Source organism: Pteropus vampyrus, unplaced genomic scaffold, assembly GCF_000151845.1.
Source record: "Pteropus vampyrus isolate Shadow unplaced genomic scaffold, Pvam_2.0 Scaffold31, whole genome shotgun sequence".
Lineage (NCBI taxonomy): Eukaryota > Metazoa > Chordata > Mammalia > Chiroptera > Pteropodidae > Pteropus > Pteropus vampyrus.
Window position 1 is genome coordinate 7,429,671 of NW_011888812.1, and position 15,917 is coordinate 7,445,587.

The 15,917-nt window shown below is 38.0% G+C and overlaps 1 protein-coding gene across 4 annotated transcripts in view; it reads left to right on the top strand.

Annotated features, from left to right (window-relative positions):
- The window catches only part of TTC17 (tetratricopeptide repeat domain 17), a 95,909-nt gene that overhangs the window by 61,498 nt on the left and 18,494 nt on the right, over positions 1-15,917 (top strand). For 3 of the 4 annotated variants that reach the window (XM_011356844.2, XM_011356845.2, XM_023528691.1), the window contains 3 exons: positions 2,677-2,847; positions 12,315-12,574; positions 13,052-13,205. In XM_011356844.2, the coding sequence (XP_011355146.1) occupies positions 2,677-2,847; positions 12,315-12,574; positions 13,052-13,205 (585 nt within the window). Of the gene's footprint in view, positions 1-2,676; positions 2,848-12,314; positions 12,575-13,051; positions 13,207-15,917 lie in introns of all 4 variants that reach the window. The other variant, XM_023528692.1, reaches the window with a different exon arrangement.

Consider the following 15,917-nt stretch of genomic DNA (forward strand, 5'->3'; position numbering starts at 1 on the left):
TAGTTTTTACTTGATCATTTTGATTCTATTTCCAAGAAGTATCCTAACATAAACTTCTTATTCTTCCTTCTGTTCCCTCGGTTCTCCCTGATCCCCTTCTGCCCTCCCTCCGAGATGTTTGGCCCCCATTTCTTGAGTCGGAGGACATGGCATTTTTAGAACGCACAAGGCTTGCTTCAGGAGGGTGTCTGGGTCTCGAGGTCATGCAAGAGGACTAAGTTTAGCTTCACGGTCTTATGCATATCATAGTTGATGAATTACTCATAAAGCATTTTAAAATACTGCTGACATTCAAAATGATGAAACCAATCAAATTTTTGTAATAGGAAGAGGGTGGGAGAGAAAAATTAAGAGGCACAAAGGTTGGAGGAGGGAGTCGACTGCAGAAAACACAGAATTTCACTGGGTCCAGTGTTAAAGCTTTGTCCTTTGCTTTTGCAACATGGTTTTACACCACCTGTGTCAAGGTAAAAAAAACTTTAGAGGCAAATTCACCAAAGTTGAAGGCAGAGAATATTCAGTAGGAATAACATGTTTCAAAATTAGCAGCATCACTGTCATCATTATTTCCTTTCTGCTTTTAATAATCATGCTTATTTATATCTTAATTAAGAATTATCTCTGAGAAGTGTGATGTCCTTCATAGTAGATTTTATGCAGTTAGGTATGTAGAGTTGTCATTGCTCTGTTTTATTTTAGTATGCTTAGTATCTTCATCCTTACCCACACACACTAGATGATGAAGACAGAAGTGGAGGCAAATCAGTAACCTCTGTCCTGACAGGAGAATCTAGAAAAATCAACTGCTATTGCCATGGCTTCTTTTCTCTTAGCCTTCCAGGACACACATAAGCACACACACAAACACACCCCACACCTTCCCTCCCATTGTCTCCCAAACACAAATGTGAATTCCTGTTCTGTCGCTTTGCTCAGCACGTGGTTTCATCCTGCCCAGAATGCCTCCTTCTCTACTTTTCTGCTAAAGAGGTAGCATTGACTAGTGGAAACCCGAGAAGCTTTGTAGTAAGATAGTACTGATTCAAATCTCAGATCTACCACTAACTTACTATTAAGTTACTTACTATCTGTAAAATGAAGATTAATGATATATCACAAGGTGTTTTTGAGAGGTAAGTGGAAGAAAAATACAAAGCACTCAACAAATATTGGCTCCCTTTCTTGTAGTTTTCCCCTTTTTAAGTCCTACCTATTTTTAAAAATTCAGATTCTACCTACTCAAAGCTTATTCTCTGAAGAACTTATTTGGCATAGTATGCTACCTCGTTATTGTTTGTTATCTTGTATTTACTGTCTCTCCAAGTTGCTTGCAAATATCTTGAGAGGTGAAACTCTCTTGAAACAAAGAATCCTCAGTTTCGACATAGCTTTGTTGAATACTGTAGGCTCAGATTTGTGATAGAACTGATCCAAATCCCAGACCTACCACTTACTTACTGTGTGATAGTGTAGAATTAGAAAATGGAAAATGACTCCCTACGCATGCAGTCCCCTTACTCGAAACTCAGTAGGTTGGAAAGGGATTTTTGGTTCAGTATGTTTCCCTGGCACAATAGGGAAACGGCCTGAGAAGTGCTTTCCTAAACTGTGGAATCTATAAGGGAGTCATCAAATCCAGAAAGAGACTTCTTGTACTTCCACTGCTGCAGAGAGAGTTTGAAAACATACATCTCTTTGAGACAACATTCTCTGAAAAATAAACTTGTTCTAGTAAAGGAGGAAAGTTACTTATTCACTCTTACCCAGATAATTATGCTGCAATATGAAAGTCGTAGGCTTCCACTGAACGTGCATCTTCAGCAACAATGCGTATGGAATATGAGCAAGGAAGAGAAGACCTGATCAGCTAGCCAGAGCACTGCCACGTCAGACACATCAGCCTAGTAACCTAGTCCCCCATCCAGAGAATGACCATCAGGTGGACCTGGATTGTGGCTCTTTATGCATGTCAACACTCAGTCCCTAGTGGGGTCAAAGCTTTTTGACTCACTGGCAAAACTGAGTAAGAGATCAGACTCACTACACATACCAGAAAGTATCAAAGAATACTATGATTACATTCAAGAGTGACATTTCATGTTTAGATAAATCTTTATATGACTTGTTTTCCGAAAGAAAAACAGTCACCTTTGTGATATTGCAGTCTTAACTGGATTTCTACTATCATCATCTCCCTTTAAGTCCATTTAAATTTATAATCCTTATCTTTTGGTGTATCTTTCATTTTAAGCTATGATGCAAAAATAAAAATGGTATATTTCTCTGCTATAATTTATCTCCAGATTAATTCAGATACTAATCTGTCATTTCACCTTTGAAAGGCATATAGAAGGAAAACTTTTTTATGATGTTTTTGACTTTCAAAGAAATGTTTCATCATTTATTATGAATGGAGTGAGATCTTGGGACTTGATCTTTGTTACAATTTTTTTCCCCAATAACCTAGCAGGTGAAACTTGAACTTTAGTGCAAAATCTTGAATCACAATAATGATCTGGCTTTGGGCTCTCCAGCTCACTGATTTTTGTGTGTTGTGCTGGAGAAAAACTTATACTGTCACCTTTTTGCTCTTCTTGGTACTTGGGGACATTGAGCCATGGGACTGCAGAAGAGAGATGTTTCTAATGTGCTGTGTCTGTGTCTCTTGTCATTGAGGTAATTGTCATGAGAAAACCCTGGACAACAGCCATGACAAACAGAAATATTTTGACAACTCACAGTCACTGGATGCTGCTGAAGAAGAGCCCTCTGAGACAGGAACAGAGGAGGACCCTGTATTCTCTCTTGAGAATTCAGGAAGGGACTCAGATGTCCTTAGACTTGAAAGTAAGTTGATTTGACCTGAGCTGTGCTTCTGGGGTAAAATCAACTCCCAAGCTTTCAGCTTAGACTCTTCTCTGCTCTCAACTGTGTTTCCTCCTTTTAACAGTCACTCGTTTATTACATTGTAGGATCATGAGGGTGACCCTCAAATGGTGAGACACAAGGCAAGCTATAATGTGAAAACGCTCTTCACACTTCTTTTTTCTCTGCCTCAGTGTCTTCTTTTGCTGGAACAAATTTGATATGTTTATGTACCAGTCTTCTTAATGTTATTAGTCTATTGAGGAGGTCATTGAAACAAAGCAAGATAAGTTGTATTTAGGCTAACCCCATAAAATGTAAAGATTTGGAATAATGGGCATACCTACCAGGCCTGCTCGTAAAATTCCATTTTATGACCATGTTTTGAGCTGTGCCGTACTGACCTATTCTTAAGATTATCAGTTCTGTAACTGCCAGAGTGAGTACTTTAGTACTTGTCCTGATTAACCTCTTTATTGCATTGGAACTATGCACAGCTTCTCACTTCTTGAAATTCTCTCCTCCTCTTCTTGGCTTCTGGGATATCTCTTGCTCTTGACTCTCTTCCTGTCTCCAGAACATCTTTTTCAACTTCCTTCACTTCTTCTTTTCTTTGCCCCTTACTCTCTGGGTTACCTAAGATCTTAATCTTGGTCTTCTTTCCTTATCCCCTCCGCGTGTTATCTCTTGGTGTTTCACCTATCTTTGAATATACCAGTGACTCCAAATTGATATTTTCAGCTAAGATATTCTCTATAACGCCAGATTTCATTTCCCCCTTTGTAGTGCTCTCTTTATCTACATATGCCACATGGACTTTAAATTTAACATATCTAAACTTGAACTTGTCCTCATTTTCACCCTATCTCCTGAACTGCTTCTAATTCCTATATTCCTGCTTTATGATAATGGCATCTCAACTTACCCAGTCATCACTATACCCAGTCAGTCCCTAAGACCTGTTGAATCTGCCATCTCTTCATCTATTCCTTCTGCCCCTGCCTAAATTCAGACTTTCTTCAGCTCTGCCTGAGCTAATGCAGTGGCCTCATAAGTGGGTTGCCTGTTATCTAGTCTTTTACTTCAGTCTAGAGAGAGAGAGAAAGGAACAAAGGGAGATGGAAGGAGGGAGAGAGTAAGAATGAGTAGGAGAGAGAGAGAGATAATATATGTAATGGTACAATTTTTAAAAAGCAGAAACAACCCCTGTCACCAATTTTTTGTGTATCCAATAGATCTTATTTCTATAATTATATTCGTTCAGATAAGTTGCCTACATTTACATTTTTCAGTGGCTCTCTTACCTATAGGAAGAGTTCAAATGTCTTAGTATCAGAGTTCTCCAAGCATTTAGTTGCTCCATCTGCTTGCTATCTTGTTTCCACTTTCTGTCAAGGCACATTTTGTATGATATTAGTTATTTGTATGTCTTATCTCCCATCAGACTACAAGTTTCATATATACCATGTTCTATGTAACTTTATATTCCTGTACAGTAAATACTTGTTAAAGTAATGAAATAAGGCATTTGCCTTCCTGTGTTGGTTGGATTAACATATTAGGCAATTCTAAAATTTTGTGCTTTCTTCTAAGTGGAATTATATATACATATAAAGATATCTAAGAGAAGCAAGCTAGACCTCAGAAGGGAAATCATGACCTTCACCTTTGCAGGTTTAGAAAATGAGTTTCATCAGTTCTATCAGAAATTACTGGGTTTTAATGACACTAACTCCCATTTGCCAACTCAAAAGAGATAGTGTCTTAAACTAGATGGCCAGTTTGCTCATTTACAAGGAAGCTCCTCCTCTCTGGTGCCTGACAGACTCATGTGTCTTTCTGGCATCAGACACCCACACAACCTAGTGGACATCATGAGGTAGCTTGATAAATTCAGAAATCAGTACAGATGAAACTGAGTAATGTTAAGGGGTATTTTGTTCAGTTTATAGAAATGCTATATTCCAACACAACTCCCTAGTGACTCAAATACCCATGACTACCACCAAATGAAAGTCATTGTTCCTGGCAAAGCTCAGAATGAAACCCAACCAAAAGCATGCTTTGTTTCTAAGAGATCGTTCCCTAGTGCTTACGTTCCGCACATAATTCCGTTCCATCTCCGTACCGGGCATACAGTACTGTTGCCCTCACTGAGACTAGATGCTGTCCAGGTCCCTTCAGCATCATGCAGACTGTCTCTTAGGGTGGATTCCTTTTCAGCTCCCTAATTTAATCCGTAGTATGATGATGACTCTTACTAGTTTTACTCTCAGATACTAACTTTTCTTTCCCATATGTCTAAATCCTGGGAGTACTTTCTGAAATTTCCCTAGATGCTGACGTGTCCACAGGGGCTACAGTCGTGGTATAAGTTAACATGTTTATATCAGCAAGATTCCTATAGTGCAGTTATCAGTGTCAGAAAAACTTCACTTTTTAATAAAAATAGTGTGTTGTAATAAGAGCCAAGCACAGACATTACAGAATTTTTCAAAACTATATTTTTGGGTGAAAGTTTTAAAAATGCAAATAGCATTTTTCTCTAGTAACCATAAACTATTATGATAATCACTAACTTTGTGTGGTACTTATAATTTACAGAATATCATGAATTATGTATTAACCTGTGAACTTTATTACTCAGCTCATATTATAAATGAGAAAATTGAGGTTCGGTGAAGTTAGGTAGCTTGCCCAAGATCTTCAATAGGTGGCATAATTAAAACTGTTCTCAAGTCATCTGATTCCATGAACGGTGTCCTTTTGCCTATGGTTCTCAAGAGTTCGGGTTTTCATGGATTAGAACTTTATTTTTTAATTGGTAAGGTCATTTTTAAAGAAAACTAGCATCTGCTATTACCATTTTATAAAGCTAATGTCAAAAAAGTACAAAGACAATCTCAAAATAAAGGTCAGTCTCTCTCAAAAATGGACAGGTGGCAAACAAACCAACAAATGTGTTTCTAGATGTGCGTGTGTGTGTTATAACTTTATATACATGTCTTTTCTTTTTCCTTTTGCTAAGGATTGGTGAAAATCATGTCTCTGATTAACATTTGAAAACCACTGTTTTAATCCGTCATGATCTAGTTCCGTAGATGTGGACCATACATGTGGAAGGAAGAGCGTAGATGTAGTCAGAGGTGTTGCCATGCCCTGGTTCCACCACGTACTAGTTGTTAAAACTTGGGCAAGTTACTTAATCTTGCTGAGCTTTTCTTACCTCATTAATTTTAAAAGTAATCAAAAAAAAAAAAAAAAGCCCAAAAGTGGTTTTGAGTATTCAAATGAAATAACTTAGGGAAACATTTATGGTAGTGCTTGTACACAGTTGGAACTCAGTAAACATTCGCTTCTACAAACATAGGCAGAATTCCACTGCTTCTGAACTCAGAGGCTGCTTACGAGCCAAAGTCCTCACATGCGTATACACACAGTATCTGCTCAGTAAACATCTGTCCACTTAAAGGGAGCCCTGACATATTTGCACGAGAGGTGTTACAGAAAAGATTCCTTACTTGCTTTTCTAGGTTATCGTCTCAGAATTTTGTTCTCTGATTACTGGCTTGAAATTTCATGCCATTGTTTATGCATTAAATCTTAAGCCAGTCTACCAGCTTTACGTTCTGACTTCAAAAACAAGACCACTGCCTTTTAAAGGAGACATTAGAACTCAAGGCAGAATTGTCCAAGGTCCTATGGTGGTGGAGTCCTAATTTGAAGCCAAATTTGTCTAATTCCATAGTGTGCTTTTTTTGTTTTGTGAGACAAAGGTTCATCCTCAGTGGTATCATTCTTACAGGTAGAATTTGCCTGCTTGCCTTCAGAAACCACAGTCGGGTACTCAGACCAGTTGAAATTAATCATGTAAGACTTTCTGAAGATGTTCCGAGTCAGATTTTGAAGAAAGGACTTTCTTTTGCTGGCCATCTTTTTAAATGTTTGATCTTTACTTCTGTTATTAATCTGTTTTGTATGTAGCACTCATTTTTCCGTCCTCTGCTCCCTAAAACTCTTCTTGAAATCTCTCTTCCAAGATTATTAATACTGCTTCTTATCAAATATAGCCACCTTCTTTTAATCACCTTCTGATGTTCCACTCCCTCTCAGTAGTGTCTCCAACAAACGCTGTAGGCATCTAGAGCTCCGTCTCTCCCTGGGTAGCCTATTTCATTTTCTGACTATTCAGAAGTTTCCTAATATTTAGCTAAAATATGACTTCTCGTTTTGAGTCCTGCCCTCTGAGGCTAACAAAGTCAGTCCTGTCTCTTATTAGTATCACATTTCCTTAGAGACTCGAAGATAATTTTTCCTACCTACACCTTCCCCCCACTCCCCCACCACAATGTTTTTCCTTCCTTTAGGGCTGTTAGTCCCATCCTCAACTTCAAAGTAATCTCTCGAATTAAAAAAAATCTAGCAAAAATTTTTTTTCTGTTCTTTAAAGTAATTTATTCTATTTATTTTTATTGAATAGATTTGACCTGTAACATTGTGTAAATCCAAGATGTATAGCCTGTTACTTTGATACATTTGTGTATTTTTTTATTGAAGAAATTATTTAAATTTTTTCCCTTGTCTACATCCTCCCTCCCCCTTTCTCCTGCAAAATATTTTTCATGCCTGATTTTTTTTTTGTATGTAGATGTATATAGTAAAAGTAATAGTTTTGTACGTCACCCTTGGTTTCTTCCGTCCTTCTTCATTTCATGGGATTTTGAGTACCAAGGTACTTTTATGTGAATGTGCTCTGCTTTGCGAATTTCTTAAACTGAGATGCCCATACCTAACCAGAAATCTCCAGTGTCTCTGGAACATTAAAAGATTGTAGCAGACTTCTTCATTTTCTTCTGCTTGTTTGTTTGTGTGTTTCCTGTTTTCCTGGCTTTTTCTTTTTTCTTTTTTAATCAGAACTACACACTCTTACTTCTCTCCATCTCTCAGCACTTCTCTTCCTTCCTGGGATTCTTGATGGGTTACCTAACATTGCTCACACTCAACTGTAAGCTTTTTTAGCACCCAGGGTTAAGATTCATCCAAGTGAAAAAACATGAACTCATATAAGCCTCACTGTGGGTGCTCATAGTCTCTTCACTTCACAATATTTATTCTCCTTTTTTCCAGTGTAAAAAGGTTACATGTTAAAGAAGATAAAGAAAATAATAGAGATGTGGGCCTCAGTCTCTGTATCTTCAGTTTACATTATACCATCTGTCTCATAGCAGCAAGCCTAATATTGACTTTCTCTTCTTGCTTCAAACACAATTTAAAACCTGAGATCCTTCTGCAGTCCAGACCACTCACCAGGCCCAAATTCTGTTTTTCCAGCTGCTTATTGAACAATGTCAGGAGATATGTTCCTCCATCCATTCTAGCCTAGACTGTATGCTCCATGGGTTGTTATATTTCGAACCCTCATCACATTGTTAGACACACAGCAACGAATGTTTAAATGAATTAATGAATACGGGTCTGAAATCCCAGTGCATTACTCTATTGCCCTTTCCTAACTCCACTGTCTTTGTAAATGGCATTCTGTTTTCATACAGATTCCAAAACAAGATTCACATAGTAAGAAGCTCCCTATATCATATTAGGCTTTAAAATCTCAAAATCATCTTTAAACCTACCCTATTCTTGACCATTAAATCCATTTAATCACCAAGTTCTCTTACTTTTTCTCCATTGAAATTTCCTCACATACCTCTTCTTCCCTCCCCCTCCTTTTAGGATTCCCTTTGCCCTCACCCTAAGTCAGCCTCCCTTTATATAACTCATATAGATCATCAAAATACCTTTCTAATTGGTCTCTTTGTCCTCTGTTCTTCTCTCCTTCACCCTACCCCCAAATACACCAAGTGATTTACTGTTCTAACCTTCATAAATACTATGGCTCTCATCTCATTATGCTGCTTAACAAACAAGAGTCTCCTTTTGCAATGACTCTTTTCCTGACATTCTCAATGTCACCTATCTTCCCCCGGTATCTTATTTCCTGATATCATCTATATACATGTTTTGTTCGAGTTAATTTGAAATTAGTAGTGCCTTCACACATACCTTCCTTAAGCCCGTATCAGTATGTAGGTGTGTAAGTATATGCGTACAGGCTTTCTGAGTGCCGTCACTCTGGGAGTGCCCTCCCTGGCCCTCTGTTCCGCCTAAATCCCACCTCACATAGTCTACCTTCCTTTAGGAAGCATTTTGTGACTATACTCAAGAATTTTCTTTTTTCTCATTATTTAACGTAACCATTTTGCATCTTTACCTTGATTATAAATTAATATAATTGCTCAGGGTCAGATTCCTTAGGTTCCTGTTCCTTTCGTTCCCACCTGCATAGCTTATAACATGTAGATGGGCACATAGTGGGCTCTAAATAAGTAAAGATTGGTTTATTTTTCTTCTAGCTTATAGCACCTTTATGATCTCCCTATTCCTCACCTTTGTTTAACATTGTTCTTTAGGCATTGCTACCCGCCCCCCATCCCCAGCAGCCTTTTAAAATGCATGGTAAATAGCTGCCAGCTAGCATCGTAGTCTCTCTTGATTTGAATATTGATTTCCATCAATGAAAGCCCATCTCTCTAAAAACTTTTTAATGATATATATTACCTAATAGTCAGGGAACAGGGAAGCATTAACCTTTGGGAGCTCTTTGCAGCTAAACAGCATGATTGCTTCCTAAGTAGTAGCAGTTACAGAAAGGAAATAAGGCTTCCAAACAGCATCCACATGCGGCTTAACCGTACACTGGGAAGTAGTTACTTGCGCACTCCCTTTGGCTCAAAGCCACGTTTCTTTACGCTCATCTTCTTGGCTGTGGCCAAGTCTGTCAAAACACCCTTTCCTGACTCAGGACCAGGTGCAAGGAGAATCCCATAGTACCTGGAGGAGAAGGAAGGAGAAGCAGCTAAAATAACATGAGAAATGCTGGAGCTGATGATGTTGTTACAGGTCAGATGCGGGGCGACCCTTCTAACTCAGTGGCTGTTTGGGATCCCCGTAGCAGCTCTGTCCAGCTGCTTTCCTGGGTTAGCCACTGAGGAACTCATAAATGACACACTGCCAGTCACTACGCTGAAGACGTACCTTCCCTTCTGGTGCTTACCATTCAGCCAGGTTGACAGTACTTGAACACATGACGAGTAAATCTTACAGTTTAAAAAGTCTTAAATCACCAGCAGGACGAGGCAAAGGCAGGAGTAGCAGTTTCTCAAGACCATCACAAAACAAATTATTCCTGAGTTCCCATTAATTCATTCTGTGCCTGCTATGTGGCAGGTACATTTCTGGACATTTGGAATATAGTAACAAACAAGATAGAAACTGAAAATTTAACCTTTTTGTCAGCCCTGCGTTTATACTACTGGCCCCATAATTTAGGCAAGTAACCAACCATTTTTATTTGAATGTTCCAAAAAAACAGCTTTTGCAGACCCTTCCTTTACTTCATGCTTGTTTCACAACATCATTTATAATAAGCAATAGAAACCAGCAATTGGGTTCAGGAAATCTAAAAGAAACTTCCTTGAAAGAACAGTAGTACATTTTGTAGTCACTTGTTACAAGTAGAAGAGCCGTGTAGCTTTTCCAAGAAAGAATAACAGAGATTTCTGGTGGTACTCCAGGCCTGCCAACAGACCTTCCCACTTTCTGGAATAGAATGGGGGATGGGAGGTAGAGATGCCACCAGTCCTACGGGTGACACTGAAGCTTTTGTGAGTACAGCTCAAAGCTTTTAAGTTACTTTTAGCCTTAGTAGTCAGCCATATTTCTCATCCCAAACTGCCTCAGAGATGAGTGCTGTACATTTCTAAGATGGTTTTCTCAATGTGACTATAGCTCTGGTATATGGTTATGAGATTCCTGACCTTAGCCTTTCCAGTACCGTGTTCTGATCACTGAACAAGCCAGAATTGCCAACAGAAGATTATCAAGATAACCAGGATCACATAGACTAGCATTTTGTGAGCAATCAGCCCCAAGCTCTCAGGTTGCCCAGCGGGTGCATATTACAAAAAGAAGCATTTTCATTTTGTTATTTGTTTTTGTACCCTATCTACTTCCAAAAAGGATTGGAGATAACTGTCATGGAACATACAGTATAAGAGTCAGCTGTCAATTCAAAATAAAAAAAAGTTAAGTAGTAAAGAATTTTTTTAAAAAAGGAAAGCATTCTATTAAGAAACTCAAACTGATTTTTCCCTGTGCTTCTTAATTATCTAAGCATAAAGGGAAGCTAGTAGGGCTGTGTAACCATCAGTGTGTCATAATGGAAACACCGACGTCTCAGGAGAGAGAAGGTTTACGAGGCCATTATGCTGAGAAACATCCATGGGAGTCTTTACATAAGAAACTTCAGCAATATAGCATTTTAAGGAAAAAATTATGCTAGTATATTGCTATTTCTTATATCAGCCATTAGTGAAAATGGAAGCCTTTGTGTGGAATTTGGATAATTTCTCATTAAACAAATCATTGTTCACTTAAGGCAATTAGACTATATGGTCTGGACATGCAGTTTCGATATTTCATATGATTATTACATAATCTCACATATTAATAAGTAACATATAGCAAACTTCATTTTTGCCATCTATGTCTTATATCTAGAGCAAGTTGGCCTTTTCAAAAAATATATAGATGTAAAATAGCCATCCTTACGCTTACCAGGGACATAGTCGATGACTGCTTGCCCTCTAGCTGCTGCCGTTGTTTTCAGCCAGGCTTGTGGCAAAAGCCACATGACAAAGATAATATTTTATTATGAATTTTGAAGATGCTGAATGGTATTTTTATGAAAGTGTGCTAGAGAAGTGCCTCTAAGCAGAGCCAAAGCTTTTCTGCAAAAGTGAAGTTGGAGTCACTCAGATACTTGGATGAATACTGTGTAATTTTGAGGGGAGAGAGTGGAAGATGAATAGAGCAAAAAAATCTTTCCTCAAAATTTGGTCTACAGTTAAAGGTAAAACCTTTTTTTTTTTCAATTACAGTTGACACTCTTATTTTATATTGGTTTCAGATGTATAACACAGTGGTTAAACATTTATATAATTTACAGAGTGTTACCCCCATTTCATCTAGTACCCACCTGGCACTATACATAGTCATTACAACATTATTGACTGCATTCCCTATGCTGTACTTTACATCTCCACGACTGTTTTGTAACTACCAGTTCGTAGTTCTTAATCCCTTCACCTTCTTCACCCAGCCCCTCAATGCCCCTCCCATCCAGCAACCATTAGTTTGTTCTCTGTATCTATATGCACCCTTGTGTTCACTGCAGCGCTATTTACAATAGCCAAGATATGGAAGCAACTTAAGTGCCCATCAATAGATGATTGAATAAAGAAAATGGAGTGTGTATGTGTAGAATTTTACTCAGCCATAGAAAATAATACTTTGTAATTTTTAATAACATGCTGGCACTTGAATTTCAGGTACAGTGGTTGAGGAAAGCAATGGTTCTGATGAGATGGAGAATTCAGATGAAACAAAAATGTCAGAAGAGATCTTGGCTTTGGTGGATGAATTCCAACAGGCATGGCCTCTGGAAGGCTTTGGGGGAGCACTAGAAATGAAAGGGCGGCGTCTGGACTTGCAGGGGATACGGGTCTTGAAGAAAGGTCCCCAGGATGGAGTGGCCAAAAGCTCTTGCTATGGAGACTGCAGAAGTGAAGATGATGAAGCAACAGAATGGGTAAAAGTTGCCAACTCAGTTTTTACCAAATTGTAGCCCAGGTCTTGGGGGACAGGGAGGTCTTCCTGGTTTACAAAGTGTGATGTTTCTGTTGGGTGTGTGGCACTCCTTTACCCTGTACTCCTGCCAGCCTTCACAATGGAACTGTGCTGCAGCAAGCATGTCACATTGCTTATGTATTTAGTAGCTCTTCTGAGAAGCAGAGGAAATGGGATAGGTGTGAAGCCACGCTCAATGCCTGTAAATTTGGAACTGCCCAGTTCAGACATCTTAATTTTCATTTTTCTCTATGCATTCTTCAAGGCTTGGTTATTATGTTTATTTCACTAAACATTTTTCATTTCGACCTTTAAGAATTAAACTGAAAGAACTAAACCTTAGCACAGGACTGGTTATTCCTAAAGCTACCAATATCCACAGCCATTGACAGATTTGATCATTGTTCTCATTTGTCCCTAACATGTTTCCATTTCCCAGATTACATTTCAGGTCAAACGTGTAAAGAAACCCAAAGGAGATCCTAAAAAACCTCCTGGGAAAAAGATAGAATCAAATCAAGCAGAAAATGTACATCGTTACCAAGCAAACCTGGAGATCACTGGCCCAAAGGTGGCATCTCCTGGGCCGCAAGGTAAATTTGAATGTTTGATATGCTAGTTTCTTCCAGTTTTCACTATCTCAGTTCTCTTAAAGGATGTGTTTGTGAAGTAGATCAGATGAGAAGGTAATTGGGCTAAGTGAATACAAAGCCAATCCTTGGTATTAAAAGTCTGTTTTGACAATTACTTCACTTTTTTCATTTGACTATCTGGCTTATGTACTTGTTATCTTGAGCTTAAATATCCTATTGATGCTTAACTTGAAAGTCTAGGTTAATATATGAAAATATGGCTTCGCGACAGATTCCCTGGGTTCAAACACCAGTTTTTCCATTTATTTAGTTCCCTATGCCTCATTTTCCTTATCTATAAAATGGGAATAATAATTTCATCTATTTTATAGGGTGGTTGTGAGAATTTTATGAGTTTATACATGTAAAGTGCTTTAAGTGAACTGGGCACATAGGACTCAATACATATTAACTATCTAGTAACATTTTGTGTGTCTGATATCTCTTTGGGTATTGGGTAAATGCTTTAGAACTCCTCAGGAAAAATGCATATACATCAAAATTTGACACATACTTTCGGGGTCTTATAGTTGTTCTGAAGTCTATCTCTGGACTCCAGGTTCAGGTCCATTGCCATCAATGAAGTAGTGGTGGTAGAATTTCTTTTTAAAAATATCTCTTTTTTTTAAAGGATATTTTCAAAGTCTTGGACTTAAAATTTTCAAAGTCTTGGACTTAAAATTTTAAGGTAATTTCCCTGAAAATGTGTCTTATTTAATCTAGTGTGAGTACTCACTAAAGCTCAAAGCAGAGGCACACAATAAAATGCCTAAATCCCAGAATGAACTGTGACTTGTGAAAAGTGGTAAGGAGATTTTGTCATGGTTGGAGTTAAAAGCGTGAAGTAGCTACTGTTTAAGGAACATAGCCTGTGTTAACAGGTTACAAAAGAAAGCAACACTTCCTCTGTTAGATCTGTCTTCTGTAGCAAGGAAAAAATGTTCAAACTGTAGAACAGCATCATAGAAATGGCACTGCAATGGATTAAACAGTAAATGTAATAAAATCATCAAAGAAGATCATTTAGATGGTTATTTATATACATAGAAGGTGGAAAAGGACTTTCTAAGGCCGAGAGAAAGAAAAAATAATTCTAGCACCAGAAAATACCACAAAGTGGAAAGACAAAGGACAAAGTATTTTTTACAGAATATATATTAAGCAAAGGATATCAGTATTATTTGAGGAGCACCTACAAATTGCTGAAAATACAGCATTTCAATAAAATATGTGCAAGTACAGAGGCAGTTCACTAGATACACACACACAAATGACCACTAAACGTGAGAAAATGTCAGCCTCACTAACAGCAAAGAAGTGCAAACATAAACAATAATGTACCAGTTTTGTTTATCAAATTGTCTTTAATAAACAATGAGAGCTAATAAAACGAATTATGAATTTGGGGATAGTTTCACTATATGTATCAAAAAAATTTTAATGTACTGACAATTCTGCTTCTAGTAATTTACCCCAAATAAATCATCTTGTAAGTGCCAAAGATAGAAGTACAAAGATACTGATCACAGGGTTTCTTATAATAAAAACTTGTAAATAACCTAAATGTTGGTAATTGCCTAAAAATTTATAGCATGTGTACTGTGCAGGTAAGGTGTTTGTGATTTAGTGAGTAAACAAAAGCAGTTTCTAAAACAGCGTACAGGCATACCTCGTTTTACTGTGCTTCGCTGAGGCTGCATTTTGTACAAATTGAAGATTTGCGGCAACACTGCATTGAGCAAATCTGTCAGCGCCATTTTTCCAACATTTTTCCGAGATTCGCTCACTTTGTCTCTCAATAGTTCAAACTTTTTCACTATTATTATATTCGTGATGTTGATCTGTGACCAGTGATCTTTGATGTTACTATCATAATTGTTTTTGGGGTGCCACGAACCACACTCATCTAAGATGGCAAACTGAACCTATAAATGTGTGTATTCTGACTCCTCCACCAACTGGCCATTCTGCCATCTTTCTCCCTTTCCTCCAGCCTTCCTATTTCTGGAGACACAATAATATTGAAATTAAGTCAATTAATAACCCCACAGTTCCTCTAAGGGTTCAAGCGAAAGAACAGCACATCTCTCACTTTAAATCAAAAGCTAAAAATGATTAAGTTTAGTGAGAAAGGCATGTCAAAAGCCAAGATAGGCTGAAAGTTAGGCCTCTTGTATCTAACAACCAAGTTGTAAATGCAAAGGAATAGTTCTTGAAGGAAGTTAAAAGTGCTACTTCAATGAACACATGAATGGTAAGAAAGCGAAGCAGCCTTATTGCTGATATAGAGGAAGTTTTATTGGTCTGGATGAAAGATGAAACCAGCCACAACATTTCCATAAGCCAACACCTAATCCAGAACAAGGCCCTAATGCTCTTCAATTCTGTGAAGGCTGAGAGAGGTGAAAAGGCTACAGGAGAAAAGTTTGAAGCTAGCAGAGGTTGGTTCATCAGGTTTAAGGAAAGAAGTCATCTCTATAACATAAAAGTGCAAGGTGAAGTAGCAGTATGAAAGCTGCAGCAACTTATTCAGAAGATCTAGCTAAGATAATTAATAAAGGTGGCTACACTAAACAACAGGTTTTCACTGTAGATTAACAGCCTTATATTGGAAGAAGATGCCATCTAAGATTTCCGTAGCTACAGAGGGGAAATCAATGCCTGGCTTCAAAA